The sequence below is a fragment of the Nerophis ophidion genome, linkage group LG14, assembly GCF_033978795.1.
Source record: "Nerophis ophidion isolate RoL-2023_Sa linkage group LG14, RoL_Noph_v1.0, whole genome shotgun sequence".
Taxonomy (NCBI): Eukaryota; Metazoa; Chordata; class Actinopteri; order Syngnathiformes; family Syngnathidae; genus Nerophis; species Nerophis ophidion.
Window position 1 is genome coordinate 35,801,236 of NC_084624.1, and position 17,766 is coordinate 35,819,001.

Sequence of the window (17,766 nt, forward strand, 5' to 3'; positions counted from 1 at the left end):
AGTAGCGGCTGGATATTGGTAGGGACGTGTCCCTAGCGTCCCTACCAAATTCTACGCCCTTGCACAAAGTACATCATTTTTTTTTAACATGCCTCAAAACAGCAGCTTGGAATTTGGGACATGCTCTCCCTGAGAGAGCATGAGGAGGTTGAGGTGGGAGGGGAGGTAGGAGGGGGTGTATATTGTAGCGTCCCGGAAGTGTTAGTGAGGCAAAGGGGTTCTGGGTATATGTTCTGTTGTGTTTGTTGTGTTACGGTGCGGATGTTCTCCTGAAATGTGTTTGTCATTCTTGTTTGGTGTGGGTTCACAGTGTGGCGCATATTTGTAACAGTGTTAATGTTGTTAATACGGCCACCGTCAGTGTGACTTGTATGGCTGTTGAACAAGTATGACTTGCATTCACTTGTGTGTGTGAAAAGCCGTAGATATCATATGCACGCAAAGGCAGTGCCTTTAAGGTTTATTGGCGCTCTGTACTTCTCCCTACGTCCGGCGTTTTAAAAAGTCATACATTTTACATTTTGAAACCGATACTTATAAATTTGAAACCGATGCCGCATTTGTCAGACGATAATATAAATAAATATATACATATATATGTACATATATATATATATATATATATATATATAGACATACAGTATATCTATATATATATATATATATATATATATATATATATATATATATATATATATATATATACATATATATATATATATTAGTGTTGTCAAATTTAATGCAATACTAACACGTTAACTACGAGTTCCTTTAACAACACACATTTCATTTACACATCTTATTTGATCCTCGATCCATTTCGTGTATCTGTGTTCTATTACTGTTGAGCCACAAAGAGGTAAAACTAGCGAGCAGAAATGGACAAAAAAAAGGGTGCATTATTAAAAGTCCAGGTCCAAAGTCCTGCCATGTCATTCTGCTAACAAGACAACACTATTTTCATCCATGATCGCCGTGAGACGATATTACTGGTGAAAAATAAATGTGTCCTGGAGCATCCGAAATGTGGGGCAGAAGGTTGCAGCTTCAAAATAATAGCGCCAATTGTTACATCCAGTTTAACTACACTAACAAAATAAAACATGTTTTACATTAGGGTCAAGCTTTGAATGTCAAATATGTTTTGTAATATAATAATATGCTCGTACATTGGTTGAGGAACAGATGTCTGTAGAATTTTGTAGCCAAAAATGAATTCTATTTTGGAATAAGGCTGTTAAGAAAAATTGAGAAAAAGTGAAGTGCAGGAAATGAAGTGAAGTGCCGGATGTACTGAAAATCAAACGATTTCTATGATGAATTTCATCATTTCTGACTTTTAAATTATGAACATACTACTTAATGAAACTGTCTTAAAAATAAAGTGCAAATGAAAATAAAGCTTCACTATTTTAGTCATGTTTGTGCTTAAGAAACTTCTCCATGACTTAAGCTCCAGACTTCTTCTGTTTGTTTGCGATGGTCATCACTGCCACAAGTGTTGGGAATATGTATTACAATTGAGTACTGATGCGGCCGATACGCACCACAGCTGAGAAAGAGACAACAATGGTTACCAGCCCTATGATTGTGAAACACTGGTCACAATACGAAGTTCCTGCAGTCCTGGGTTCAAATCCAGGCTCGGGATCTTTCTGTGTGGAGTTTGCATGTTCTCCCCGTGAATGCGTGGGTTCCCTCCGGGTACTCCGGCTTCCTCCCACTTCCAAAAACATGCACCTGGGGATAGGTTGATTGGCAACACTAAATTGGCCCTAGTGTGTGAATGTGAGTGTGAATGTTGTCTATCTGTGTTAGCCCTGCGATGCGGTGGCGACTTGTCCAGGGTGTACCCCGCCTTCCGCCCGATTGTAGCTGAGATAGGCGCCAGCCCCCCCCCGCGACCCCAAAAGGCAATAAGTGGTAAAAAATGGATGGATGGATAGTAGATCAAAGTCATAATAGTCGCACACACGCACACGCACATGCACGCACACACACACACGCACATGCACGCACACACACACACACACACACACACACTCACATTGATATACATACTGTATGTACTTAATATAAATAATTCTACTCTATGATAATTTGTATGTACCAGGTGATTTTATTTGTGGTGTAGGAATACAACAAGAACAAGGAATATTATTTTTTGGTAACCCAGCAACAGCCTTTGAAAGGAACGTTCTAAAAGAAACGAGAAGGTTATAATAGGCAACTTTAATGGGCTATTAAAAGAGAAAAAGGGGGCTTTAATCAAGCAGAAATAGGAACATACTATGTGCCTATTCATCCATACAAAGTTAACCACACCGGGGGACATATGTTTCATTAATCAGCTTAAATATTAATTATGGGTCCTTTAACTGTTAGAAGACAGATAAAACCATGTGTAACCTGGCAAAAGAGGTCAGTGAACCATACAGGAGCATTTTAACAGAATTAAACTATCCGTTCGGGGTAATGGGGGGTCGCTGGAGGCAATCTCAGCTGCATTTGGGCGGAAGGCAGGGTACACCCTAGACAAGTCGTCACCTCAACGCAGGGCCAACACAGATAGACAGATATCATTCACACTCACATTCACACACTAGGGACCATTTAGTGAGTACCCGGAGGGAACCCACGCAGTCACGGGGAGAACATGCAAATATATATATATATATATATATATGTGTGTATGTATGTATGTGTAGCAGGTATATAAGTTATATTGTATGCATTCCACCAAAAATCCCTCACGTTTTATTTGATTTCTCTATAATGTCTATTGTCACTTTTATATTGTCAGTTTTTTAGGAAATAGTTCGTTTTGGGAGAATTTGTCATTTTATTTTGAAATCCTACCTTCTTCCGGAAGTGACTTTGAGTCCTCACTCGTTGCTGAGACATGCGTAAGGAAGTAAGTGTTTCTCTCTGCTCTCGTGTTTTTAACGTGTTTGGCTGTGAAACGTGATTATAATGTGCCCTTGCGTTGCTGATATGGTTATGTACACTTGTTCTGCTCATAGTTTGAGTGTTTTAGCAAACTTTTTGCTGGTGTACTGTTCGGTGGCGTTTCTTGCTCACGCACACACAGTGGCTGCGGCATTTCATTGAAGTTTTCCCTCCATTTTAGACTGGTTTGCTGCTGAGTCCTGTGTTAACGCTGCCGCACTGTTTCCTGTTTATTTCATACAGGTATGTTTCTGTTGCTCCCAAAACTTTTTTCAATTTTTCTGTACAGTTATATTTATTTTCCTATTGTATAAAATATTTCACGGTGGTGTATTCATTTTCAGTGTATTTGTAAATGTGATCTATAGGTTTTGTGATAAATGTGAATGTTTCATATAACGTTTTTGTTCATTTAAACTCACTCGTTGCTGAGACATGCGTGAGGGAACTGGTTTGCTGCTGAGTCCTGTGTTAACGCTGCCGCACTGTTTCCTGTATATTTCATACAGGTAAAAATAAATACGCCACCTGTTTCGGCTAAAGGCAACCACAGAGTCCTCTTGTCTTCAAAGCAACTACACAACGCAGATTCGAACCGGCTACATATGTATATATATATGTATATGTATATGAGAATCAGCACGTCCAAGTCCGAGTCCATGGTTCTAGCCCGGAAAAATGTGGAGTGCCATCTCCAGGTTTGGGAGGAGACCCTGCCCCAAGTGGAGGAGTTCAAGTACCTAGGAGTCTTGTTCACGAGTGGGGGAAGTGTGGATCGTGAGATCGACAGGCGGATCGGTGCGGCGTCTTCAGTAATGCGGACGTTGTACCGATCCGTTGTGGTGAAGAAGGAGCTGAGCCGGAAGGCAAAGCTCTCAATTTACTGGTCGATCTACGTTCCATCCTCACTTATGGTCATGAGCTTTGGGTCATGACCGAAAGGATAAGATCTCGGGTACAAGCGGCCGAAATGTGTTTCCTCCGCCGGGTGGCGCGGCTCTCCCTTTAAGGATAGGGTGAGAAGCTCTGTCATCCGGGAGGAGCTCAAAGTAAAGCCGCTGCTCCTCCACATCGAGAGGAACCAGATGAGGTGGCTCGGGCATTTGGTCAGGATGCCACCCGAACGCCTTCCTAGGGAGGTGTTTAGGGCACGTCCAACCGGTAGGAGGCCACGGGGAAGACCCAGAACACGTTGGGAAGATTATGTCTCCCGGCTGGCCTGGGAACACCTCGGGATCCCCCGGGAGGAGCTAGACGAAGTGGCTGGGGAGAGGGAAGTCGGGGCTTCCCTGCTTAGGCTGCTGCCCCCGTGACCCGACCTCGGATAAGCGTATATATATAAATATATACGCACACACACACACACACACACACACACACACACACACACACACACACGGTGGAAGAGGGGTCAGCGCATATGCCTCACAATACGAAGGTTCTCAGCAGTCCTGGGTTCAATGCCAGGCTTGGGATCTTTCTGTGTGGAGTTTGCATGTTCTCCCCATGAATGCGTGGGTTCCCTCCGGGTACTCCAGCTTCCTCCCACTTCCAAAGACATGCACCTGGGCATAGGTTGATTTGCAACACTAAATGGTGCCTAGTGTGTGAATGTGAATGTTGTCTGTCTATCTGTGTTGGCCCTCCGATGAGGTAGCGACTTGTCCAGGGTGTACACCGCCTTCCGTCTGAATGCAGCTGAGATAAGCACCAGCGACCCCAAAGGGAATAAGTGGTAGAAAATGGAGTAAGTGGTAGAAAATGGATGGATGGATATATGTATATATATATATATATATATATATATATATATATATATATATATAATTTACATTCAGCAGACTGATTGATTCAGCTCCATTTTGATGAAAGAATTGTAAAAAAATTAAATAAAAATATGTATTTTTTGTCAGAAATGAATGATGTAACAGATGTGCTGGGAGGAGGCTGCTGAAGTGTGACACTAAGCCTTGCAGTCACACTGACCCGTCAGGACAGATTATGCGGGATGGTGGTCAGATGAGCAACACACACGAGCACGTGCACACACACACACACACACACACACACACAAATGTGAGCTAATGCTTTCGTTGGCTGCTATGCTCTGCATTAGTATTTACTCAAATACACTTTGAAAGAGCTACATTTGAGACCCGACCGTCATTTCTTTCTAAATGTTTTAATATTTATCAAAATCAGAACGCAACACGGTACTGAAAATAGCTTTTGTGTTCATTTCCTGGACGCAAACCCTGTTAATTACATGTTTCATTTACACAGGCCCAAATCATCACTGCCATAATTCACTTGGAACGAGCGAGAAATAATATTGGTTTGGCCGTGATAAGCCATCCCTGTAAACAACCATGTGGCAGAAAACCCCAAGATGCCTGGATTACGATGTTCTTTAGTCATCCATAAATATTCCAATACTCGCCCTCTGGCAGAACCGCAGACACACATGAGGAAATGAAAAAGCAAGTTTTTACATCATGGGGCTTTAGTGGCCGAGCATATTGCCTATATTCACTCATTATTTGCATCCAAGACCTAACTGAAAATTAGATTGTACACAAGCTTACAATGCGATTCTAATTAGAGCTGCAACGATTACTCGATTCATTCGATTAGGAAAATGCTTTGATTTCTAATGCGTTGCTTTGATTACTCATTTAACGAGTGTAACTAATTAATCAAATCCGGACTGAATGGAGTTTTCGGAACTCAAAATAGGTTGACATAGTATTCGCACACCTGCTGCAATAGAGCACACAAGGTATATAAATATAGACTTGGGGACAATGTGGCTTGGTTGTTAGGGGCTGCGCCTGCAACCTGAAGGTTCCTGGTTCAATCCCCAGCCTCCGCCATCCTGTGTCCTTGAGCAAGACACTTCACCCTTGCTCTTGAGTCGTGGCCAGGGTCTTGCATGGCAGCTCCCGCCATCAGTGTGCGTGTGTGAATGAGTGAATGTGGAAATAATGTCAAAGTGCTTTTAGTACCTTGGAGATATCCGTCCTTCCATTTCCTACCGCTTATTCCGTTTTGGGGTCGCGGGGGGCGCTGCTGCCTATCTCAACTACAATCGGGCGGAAGGCTGTGTTCACCCTGGACAACTCGCCACCTCATCACAGGGCCAACACATATAGACAGACAACATTCCCATTCACACACTAGGGCCAATTTACTGTTGCGTTTAATTCGCCAAAATTCACCCATATATATGGTCCGTTTTCTGCAACATCAAGGTATATATTGACGCTTACATAGGTCTGGTGATAATGTTCCCCTTTAATGCCGTAGCTGTTTGCTCCAATTCTTCAGCATCGGTTCTTTTAATAAATGACCTTGTGGCAAAACAGACCTACGTTTTAATGCACTCCGCATCGTTGGTTAAGCTGCCAAATGCTTACATAACACCAGTGAATGTTAGAAGAAATCCACATATAGCCCATGCTAATGATTTTAGCCTCATTTCTACATGATACTTAACTTTCAGTTCATGCACCAACCGAATTGATTTCCAGCCCCAAGTGCGATACAGTCATCAACAAGCGACTGCCATGGGGTCTTTACCGTCCCTAGCGGACCTTGTTGTTTGTGGTCATTGATTCGTCGAACCGTAAAAAAAAAGCTCCTGGCACACTTCCTTGCTATATGCCACATGTGTCGTCACAAGGCTTCACGTTATCTCCATGTGGAAGCGCCCCCCATAGCAAAGCCCGCTCGGCTCCATGAGACCATTTAGCTGCATAAAATGTCTCCATGTCCCTCAGCCTTTCATTTCCAAGTCAATAAAGCTACAGGAGAGTCACTCCATTGGAAAGCTAATCAAGGGTAATGCATTTTGTGAGCCATGTGCAGCCTCTTTGGGTTGAAATGATTGTGTTGTTTTTTTTTTTCAAGCTCCCACGCTCAACAGTCTTGACGCACGGAGGGATTGAACAGTGACTTCCTGCTGATGATCACTGCATCTTATTATACACTATTTTGCCAAAAGTATTTGGCCACCCATCCAAATGATCAGAGGTGTATACAATCAAGCACTTAGGCATGGAGACTGTTTCTACAAACATTTGTGTAAGAATGGGCCACTCAGTGATTTCCAGCGTAAAACTGTCATAGGATGCCACCTGTGCAACAAATCCAGTCGTGAAATTTCCCCGCTCCAAAATTTTCCAAAGTCAACTTTCAGCTTTATTATTGGAAAATTGAAGAGTTTGGGAACAACAGCAACTCAGCCACGAAGTAAACTGACGGAGCGGGGTCAGCGGATGCTGAAGCTCATAGTGCAAAGAGGTCACCGACTTTCTGCACAGTCAGTTTCTACAGAGCTTCAAACTTCATGTGACCTTCCAATTAGCCCACGTACAGTACGCAGAGAGCTTCATGGAATGGTTCTCAATGGCCAAGCAGCTCCATCTAAGCCATACGTCACCAAGTTCGATGCAAAGTGTCGGATCCGGTGGTGTAAAGCAGTGGTTCGCAACCTTTTTTCAGTAATGTACCCCCTGTGAACCCATCCATCCATCCATCTTCTTCTATTTATCCGAGGTCGGGTCACGGGGGCAGCAGCCTAAACAGGGAAGCCCAGACTTTACTCTCCCCAGCCACTTCGTCCAGCTCTTGCCAGGGGATCCCGAAGCCTTCCCAGGCCAGCCGGGAGACATAGTCTTCCCAACGTGTCCTGGGTCTTCCCCGTGGCCTCCTACCGGTTGGACGTCCCCTAAACACCTCCCTAGGGAGGCCTTCGGGTGGCATCCTGACAGATGCCCAAACCACCTCATCTGGCTTCTCTCGACGTGGAGGAGCACTTTTTTTTTTATTCAAGTACCCCCTAACCAGAGCAAAGTATTTTTGGTTGAAAATAAGAGATAAAGAAGTAAAATACAGCACTATGTCATTAGTTTTTGATTTATTAAATTGTATAACAGTGCAAAATATTGCTCATTTGTTGTGGTCTTTCTTGAACTATTTGGAAAAAAAGATATAAAAACAACTAAAAACTTTTTTGAAAAATAAACAAGTGATTCAATTATAAATAAAGATTTCTACACATAGAAGTAATCATCAACTTAAAGTGCCCTCTTTGGGGATTGTAATAGAGATCCATCTGGATTCATGAACTTAATTCTAAACATTTCTCCACAAAAAATATATCTTTAACATTAATATTTATGGAACATGTCTACAAAAAATCTAGCTGTCAACACTGAATATTGCATTGTTTATATATATTTTTTTTTTTACAGTTTATGAACTTACATTCATATTTTGTTGAAGTATTATTCAATAAATATATTTATAAAGGATTTTTGAATTGTTGCTATTTTTAGAATATTTTTAAAAAATCGCACGTACCCCCAAGGGTACGCGTACCCCCATTTGAGAACCACTGGTGTAAAGCACGTCGCCACTGGACCCTAGAGCAGTGGAGACGCGTTCTCTGGAATGATGAATCACGCTTTTCTATCTGGCAATCTGATGGACGAGTCTGGGTTTGGAGCTTGCCAGGAGTGTGAAATTTAGTGGTGGAGGAATACTAGGGTGGGGTTGGTTTTCAGGACTTTGGCTTGGCCCCTTAGTTCCAGTGAAAGGAACGTTGAATGCTCCAGAATACCAAAACATTTTGGACAATTCCATGCTCCCAATATTGTGGGAACAGTTTGGAGCGGGCTCCTTCCTCTTCCAACATGACTGTGCACCAGTGAACAAAGCAAGGTCCATAAAGACATGGATGACAGAGTCTGATGTGCATGAACTTGACTGGCCTGCACAGAGTCCTGACCTGAACCCGATAAAACACCTTTGGGATAAATTAGAACGGAAACAGAGAGCCAGGCCTTCTCGACCAACATCAGTGTGTTAGCTCACCAACACGCTTTTGGGAAAAAACGGTGTAAAATTCCTATAAACACACTCCGCAACCTTGTGGACAACCTTCCCAGAAGAGTTGAAGCTGTAATAGCAGAAAAAGGTGGACACACATCATATTGAACCCTAATGGGATGACACTTCAAGTTCATATGTGAGTCAAGGCAGGTGGCCAAATACTTTTGGCAAAACAGTGTATATTTATTTAAATGAAAGTCATATTTCCTTAAGGTGGTCATTGGTTTAGAACATTTCATGGTTATGAATCACTCCCATTAAGGAATTAAAAACCCAGTAAGTTTTGGTTTGTAATTACAAGACTTGCTGAAGAACTAATTACCCAATTACTATGTACAATGCTACAGTATATGTATGAAGAGGGGTAAATCATTTTGCTATGCATAGCAGCTGACGCTGTGGTTCAAATAAACATTTCCATAAAACACATTTTAAGATATTCAACACTCTGCCATACTGTCATATGGCAGCTAAAGTGGATAGGGCACCCCCCGATTTGTCACGTTTCATGTATCAGGTAAGTCTTGATAAATGGGACCGTATGGATCCTCCAACTTTTCTTTTTTTTTTTTGTTGTTGTTGTTTTTTTTTTTTTTTTACATGTTTTTGCTTCAAGTTTATGTTATTTAAATAAAAAATGACACTTATTTGCATCTCTGGATGTACACTCAGTCCAGGTATCGGAACACATTATCTAATCTGAAAAATTTGGAATAGTCTGCAAGTCACATAGTCTACAGGAAGTTGCATCATTCAGATTTTGCAGGCCTTAAGAAGTCCCTTTATTTTTCTGCACATTTGAGATTTTAACTACAAACCCCGTTTCCATATGAGTTGGGAAATTGTGTTCGATGTAAATATAAACGGAATACAATGATTTGCAAATCCTTTTCAACCCATATTCAGTTGAATGCACTACAAAGACAAGATATTTGATGTTCAAACTGATAAACATTTTTTTTTTTTTTTTTTTGCAAATAAGAATTAACCTAAAATTTCATGGCTGCAACACGTGCCAAAGCAGTTGGGAAAGGGCATGTTCACCACTGTGTTACATCACCTTTTCTTTTAACAACACTCGTTTGGGAACTGAGGAAAATAATTGTTGAAGCTTTGAAAGTGGAATTCTTTCCCATTCTTGCTTTATGTAGAGCTTCAGTCGTTCAACAGTCCGGGGTCTCCACTGTCGTATTTTACGCTTCATAATGCGCCACACATTTTCCATGGAAGACAGGTCTGGACTGCAGGCAGGCCAGGAAAGTACCTGCACTCTTTTTTTTACGAAGCCACGCTGTTGTAACACGTGCTGAATGTGGCTTGGCATTGTCTTGCTGAAATAAGCAGGGGCGTCCATGAAAAAGATGGTGCTTAGATGGCAGCATATGTTGTTCCAAAACCTGTATGTACCTTTCAGCATTAATGGTGCCTTCACAGATGCGTAAGTTACCCATACTTTGGGCACTAATGCACCCCCATACCATCACAGATGTTGGCTTTCGAACTTTGCGTCGATAACAGTTTGGATGCTTTGCTTCCCCTTTGGTCCGAATGACAGAATGTCGAATATTTCCAAGTATAATTTAAAAAGTGGACTCATCAGACCACAGAACACTTTTCCACTTTGCAACAGTCCATCTTAGATGTCTCAGGCCCAGAGAAGCCGGCGGCGTTTCTGGATGTTGTTGATAAATGGCTTTTGCCTTGCATAGTAGATTTTTAACTTGTACTTACAGATGTAGCGAAAAACTGTATTTAGTAACAGTGGTTTTCTGAAGTGTTCCTGAGCCCATGTGGTGATTCCTTTTAGAGATTGATGTCGGTTTTTGATACAGTGCCGTCTGAGGGATCGAAGGTCACGGTCATTCAATGTTGGTTTCTGGCCATGCCGCTTACGTGGAGTGATTTCTCCAGATTCTCTGGGCCTTGTGATGATATTATGGACCGTAGATGTTGAAATCCCTAAATTTCTTGCAATTGCACTTTGAGAAACGTTGTTCTTAAACTGTTTGATTATTTGCTCACGCAGTTGTGGACAAAGGGGTGTACCTCGCCCCATCTTTTCTTGTGAAAGACAGCATTTTTCGGGAAGCTGTTTTTATACCCAATCATGGCACCCACCTGTTCCCAAATAGCCTGCACACCTGTGGGATGTTCCAAATAAGTATTTGATGAGCATTCCTCAACTTTATCAGTATTTATTTCCACCTTTCCCAACTTCTTTGTCACGTGTTGCTGGCATCAAATTCTAAAATTAATGATTATTTGAGAAAAAAAAAAAAGTTTATCAGTTTGAACATCAAATATGTTGTCTTTGTAGCATATTCAACTGAATAGGTTTTGAAAATGATTTGCGAATCATTGTATTCCGTTTATATTTACATCTAACACAATTTCCCAACTCATATGGAAACGGGGTTTGTATGAATAGTAGTGTTGAAATTTTAGCAGTCTTGGTACCATTATTATTTATATATTTTTTTTAAATACAATGTGTTGCCTCTAATCCCTGTGCTTAGTGTCAGCATGCTATAAGCATGATTTCCATGTGGCTACTGTATATTTCATATATTTGCTCATTCTACGCTAAAAAACTCACTCCTGTTACTTTCAGTCCAGTTACTGAAATTAGTCATCTTGGCCATAGGAACCTTGTACAAAAAAAAAAGTTCCCTCACATAGGCCACAATAGTTTTTGAGTAGTTCTTCAGAATCAGAGTTGGAAAATAGACAGACATTTTAGTTTATTTTAAGGGGGTTTGACAAGCAAACAGTACATATTCCTTGGAATGCTCCTGGGTCAAATTCAAAAAAGGGAAGGAATGCAAATCAAAAATGACAACCAACACCAGCCGCTTACCCAGTCAGAGAAAAATATTGTATCTTGCTAAAACGTATTACTGTTTCATTTAATTTGACATTTAATCCATTTATTACTGTTTTTTATGCAACCTTTGTGTATTCTGTGTACAAAGTAAGGGATTTAGGTGTTTATTTAAAGAAAAAATCACAAAAAAAAAAAAGTTACGTTCAACGTAGGAACCAAACATGATTATAAACTGGAGACCTCTTATGCTACTTACTACTCACCGGGAAATTTGTGTCTCGACTTGATGATGCTTTCACACTTGCGCTTGGCTTTGAACAGTAGCGCTATCTGCTCCTCTTTAGTGAGGACATCGTCTGCATGTGCCTGCAAGAAAAAATAACAAGACAAAATCAAGTACATGATTTATGAATTCCTACATACATTAAAAATTGTACAATTACAGAAATACAGCGGTACATTAGTTCCTAGAGCAGGGGTCGGCAACTCAAAACGTTGAAAGAGCCATATTGGGCCAAAAATACAAAAAATAAATCTGTCAGGAGCCACAAAAAATTAAAAGCCTCATATAAGTCTTACAATGAAGGCAAAACATGACGTAAGTGTCTATATTAGCTATATTAGCCTACCATCAAAATGTGTCGCAGGCTGACGCAAATTTTTGTTGACAGAAATGTTGAAATGTAATATTTATTCTACACATTGTTTACAACATTGGAAAACATTCGTAAATCAGAGAGTACTCAGAGGGTGAGATAACTCCTGGAAATTACTGGCCCGTAATGGCCAAAGGAATAGATGTGTGTGTCCAAGTTAAAGGAAAACCAGGCTGTCTTCTTTTAATAGATTTATTGCAATGTTTGGCAAGCTAGGTAATGTTTGCTGTGGTCTGGAACAACATGGCACACAAACAACTATCTGAAATGCAGTCAATGTTACATACAGATAATGTGTCATGAGACATGCAAAACTAAATTGTATACAAAGAGGATACACGTCAAGGATATTAAATGAGCTCAAATATACCTACAAATGAGGCATAATGATGAAATATGTACATAGAGCTAGTCTAAATAGCATGTTAGCATTGATTTGCTTGCATTCATGCCCTGACCAAATATCCCTGACTAACAGTCCACACTAGTTTTGCATTCATGTACAGTATAAAAGGTTTGGTGGACAAATGAGACAAAGAAGGACAGGACAATGTTACATGTGAACAAACTGTTGCCTCACACGCCACACATGGTGAGTTCAAGAACTGCCAAAATTAGTAGGACAAAATCCATCCATCCATCCATTTTTTCTACCGCTTATTCCCTTTTGGGGTCGCGGGGGGCGCTGGCGCCTATCTCAGCAAATGATGTTCACCAAATATTCTCATCAGTGAAGCATGCACACAAACATATTTAACAGTGGGCTTTCTAACAATTTGGAAGCTTTGTGTCATGTTTGTCCTCAAACAAAAAAACATACTAAAACAAAACAAAATATGTTCCCATATTTTTTCACTTTCAATCCCTGTTTAAAGGATTGAAAGTGGAATTTGTGGAAAGTGCAGATCGGAAAGATTGGTGCTGAATTTCCCCCAGGGATCAATAAAGTACTTTCTATTCCAAAGTGCCACTAGGGTGGCTCCAAAAAGCCGCATGCGGCTCGAGAGCAGCGGGTTCCTGATCCCCGACCTAGAGGATATCGGATATTAGCCCAATATAAGCAGGGAAACAAGTTTCGGATGATATAGGCTTGCGACTGAAATAAAAACAGTACTGCAGTGTGTTTACTACTCGTGCAAAACTTGGCAGCCAATTAACAGCTAAATGTCCTCCAATAAGCATACAATGTTGTTTTTTCTTGTATTTTACTGAAGTCATTTGGTAAACAGGGCAGGCTCAACTGTATAGTAATAGGAGCTAGCAGCTACAATGCACAGCAGCTAAGTACACAACAAGCTAGACATACATAATAACGGTGTTGAATTGAACAATATTGCAGTCTAACCACATTTGTCAATATAAACAACTATCAAATAATGATAGGTACACACTACTTACATATACAAAGTTTCCAAGGCAGAAAAGTTCCACTAACAATCGTGTCTGGATCATTCAACTGCGTTAGGAGAGACATGCACATAATTTAATAAATTATTATGACCCCCAAGTGTCGCCAAATACCAAATTTCCACTTCAATTGAATTAAAGACAGCAGAAGTCCATTGCAGACAATTAAAATTAAATAGGTTAGTGTTTTTCATCAATGTTCTCTGTTTGATTAATGTCACTAGAGCAAGCCTTTTCTCACATTACACACTGCAAAATAATAAAAATTATGTGTGAGGATTTGTGCTGATATCGTTTCAGATTAGTATTGGCATTGGTCATTACACCAAGCTCCAATATCAGTAATGATCGGAAGTAAAAAGAAAACAAAATATTAGTACCTAATAGGGGTGCATGAAAAATTTGATTCACATCCAAATCGTGATTAATATTCATCTTGATTCTACATCAATGAGTAATTTTCTAATATATATATATATATATATATATATATATGTATATATATATATATATTTTTTTTTTATAAGACATTTTTTGGCCATCTCCATGCAACTAAAAGGACCTTTTCTTAACTGCAATCTGTTTTGAAAAACTTTTATTCTAATTATTTTACAAATCGCGGAAATCGGTTTAAATCGAATTGTGTTGTATCAAGAATGGATTTTGAATCGTATCGTCACCCCGGGAATCCAAATTTAACCAACTCGTTAGGTGCCAAGAGATTCACACCTCTCGTACCTAGAACAGTCTCTTAGAAATCTACACCAAATCTTGGATGGAGACCCGAAAAAGGACACAGGTCAATTTTTATTGGGTTGCTCTTTTTTAGTCATCAAGCAAGACGCAGGAAGGAAATCACAGAAAACCATTAATTTACTAATTAATGGTTTTACTTATTAATTTATGTACAATATGTTGTAAATATGATATGTATATTATATAAGATATGTCGGCAATACTGTCCCAGAAATAAGTACACATTTCAAGCCAAAAAAGTTTGTTCTAAACATGATGTATCTTTTCTAAGTACCTAATAAAAGGTCAGTAGGAGACAGGGGTCAAGTGTACAGAAAAAAGTACTCCATACTTTGCTATTCACTGCTGTTCACCGTCATCTAATCTGTCTCCCAGCACTGTTCAACAAACCAAAGTCTCCGGGGTTTCTTGTAAAGTTTGCTGAATGGAAGAAAATGTCGAAATGCAAGCATGGCAACTGAATAGATAAGCAAAACAGCTCTTGTTCTATATGTCCTGGTCTGCAATGCTTCTTGTTGCAGGCAGGTTTTAAGCTAAAATGTTCTATAAAAACATCAAATCAAATCAACTTTATTTATAAAGCGCATTTAAAATTTACCACAGGGGTAGCCAAAGTGCCGTACAATGGGCAGGTTAAAAGGTAATACGAGAACCGAGCAAACAACACAACACAAACAGAACATGATAAAAAAAACAAAAAAAACAACATAAAAACAGGTTCACAGCAGGTGTATAATGGGGCACCATTGCAGGATGGATATCACTCAGTGTTAAAAGCCAAGGAATAAAAGTATGTTTTTAAGAGAGATTTAAAAACAGGAAGAGAGGAGGCTTGTCTAACACTCAGAGGTAGGTCATTCCAGAGCTTGGGAGCAGCAGCGGCGAAATCTCTGTCACCTCTAAGCTTAAGCCTTGTGTCAGGGACCGTGAGTAGCAGCTGATCGGCTGATCTTAGGGATCGGGTGGGGCAGTAAGGCTGAAGGAGGTCGGAGAGATATGTTGGCGCGAGGTTGTTTAGACATTGAAAAACAAATAAGGAGTTTAAAATTGATTCGTTAACGCACAGGGAGCCAGTGAAGGGACGCTAATATAGGGGTGATGTGCTCACGTCTGCGGGTCTATGTTAGCAGACGAGCAGCAGAGTTCTGCACGACCTGCAGGCGGGCGAGGGAGGCCTGGCTAATGCCGACATACAGGGAGGGCATTGCAGTAGTCTAAACCATTCGAGATAAAGGCGTGGATTAATTTCTCGAGATCATGTCAGGACAGAAGCGGTTTCACTTTCGCTATTTGGCGTAATTGATAAAAGCTTTTTTGAACGACGCAGCTGATTTGTTTTTCGAATTTAAAATCTGAGTCGAACTTTACCCCGAGGTTTGTGACACAGTCGCTGAGATACGGGGTTAGAGTGTCGAGGTCAACGTTAGGGGAGGGAGAGCGACTTGGACCAAACAACATAACTTCTGATTTGTTTTCAGTTAGACTCAGGAAGTTAGCTGAAAGCCAGGCTTTGATGTCGTGCAGGCAGTCAATGAGACGTTGAACCGTGTTATTTACCACATGGTCGTGAATGGCAAGTTAGAGTAGAAGACTTTGTTGTCCCAGACATTCAAAAGGGACAAGTAGAGTTAAATAAGCATCATTAGTTTGGTAATTGGATTGCTGCACGGTAAAGTGATCATGTTTTAAAGTCCTATGTGAAAAACGCCTCATAATGAATGTTACAGAATGTTCTCAAATGGAACTATCACAAAGCAGGGTGGCCTGGACTAAATGTATTGTTAAATTCAACTTGAGGCACAAGTGACTAAATTAAGATGTATTTTCATGTTTTAAATTATGTTTCCAAGTAGACATTCCTAAATATATTTTTTGAGATTTTTAAGATGGAAACTATAGCTGCCATTATTATGTGCAGTGATGCTTTCAAATGACCGGAAGTCTTGAACCATACAAAGTAATTCAATGGTTGGAATCTGCGCTTTTTCATGCAATACTAGTTAGTAATGTAATCTAAGTCACAACAGCTCTGACGAGTCACCAAGCAGTGTAGGTGGGGAGCGTTTCCACAGAGTGTCAACCTGAAATGCGGGTGTCAGGGACAGATGCAGAAGGAGATTTTTACTACAATGTTCTAAAGCTTAGTCATATACCAGATATATCAGATTGTAGGTATTTTGTTTTTTTACCCGTCACGTTCATATTTTGCTGTGTTTGTTGCATTTTTCTTGCGTTTCGCTTGATTGTAAAATATGTCGATGGAGAAGGGGGTGTGTCGTTGATATGTTGTCAATATTCAGTGTTTTATCGTTCATAGTAAATATTGTAAATCCCACATTCTTTATTTTCATGTACATTCTGGGTGTATCATTCAGTAAAAAAAATAAAAATTCAATTCGTTTTTTTTAAGGCGGTCTGTCGTAAAAAAAAATTAGCATTCAATCAGACATTATTGTGAAGTTTTGTATTAGTGTTCCTAATAATAGATATACCGGCCCCTGGACACATTTTGTTCTCAAAATGTGTCTCCTCAAGTCAAAATAATTGCCCTGACCTGGTTTACAGGAAGTTACTTCATTCAGATCGTCATTTGGTCAAAAAAGGACAGGTAGAATGAAAAAAGTCAGGCAAATCCAAGTACTGTAAAAACTTGGATTTGGTAATTAGATTGCTGCACGGTAAGCTAAATTGATCATGTTTTAAAGTCGTATATGAAAAATGCCTCAAAATGACCGTAATAGAATTTCTTCAAAGGGAACTGCCACAAAGCAAGGTGGCCTGGACTAAAGCTATAATTGAATTCAACTTGAGGCACAACTGACTAAAAATGTATTTAATTTTTTAAAATTATTTTTCCAAGTAAACTCGGAAAAAAAGCTTGAAAGAGCGGCGGTTGAATCCACAACTTCAAACTTAAATCACACACTACAAGGGACACATACTATATTTTATTTTCAACATAATTTTATGCTGTTTTGTCATTCTTGACATTGACTTTTTGGGACGGACACGCGGCCCCCTCAAGGTGCGCTTTTTGATTTTGACAAAACACGCTGTCTCCAAAGGGTGACAAGCTCAACATTCGCCGGTGGATCTCTTTTAAGTCACTGATAAATGTGCTGCCATTGATGGCGATGACTTTTAGGACCAAGGACAGGAACAGTATTAAGTACAAAGACATTTAAAAGAAAAGGCACAAGGACAAACAACAAGTTTCCACACCGAAAAGTCAACTGATTTGTTGTCACTTCGGAGCTGTGAACATTTCCATAGTGATGA

General features: G+C 40.1%; 1 protein-coding gene across 2 annotated transcripts in view; it reads right to left on the reverse strand.

Moving 5' to 3' along the window:
- Window positions 1-17,766, reverse strand: part of pth1r (parathyroid hormone 1 receptor) — a 213,176-nt gene that overhangs the window by 99,406 nt on the left and 96,004 nt on the right. For both annotated transcript variants that reach the window (XR_009809620.1, XM_061920547.1), the window contains exon 2: window positions 11,932-12,034. Coding sequence is in view for 1 of the 2 variants with exons in the window: in XM_061920547.1 (XP_061776531.1) it covers window positions 11,932-12,034 (103 nt within the window). In the remaining variant the exon portion in view is untranslated. The remainder of the gene's footprint in view (window positions 1-11,931; window positions 12,035-17,766) is intronic.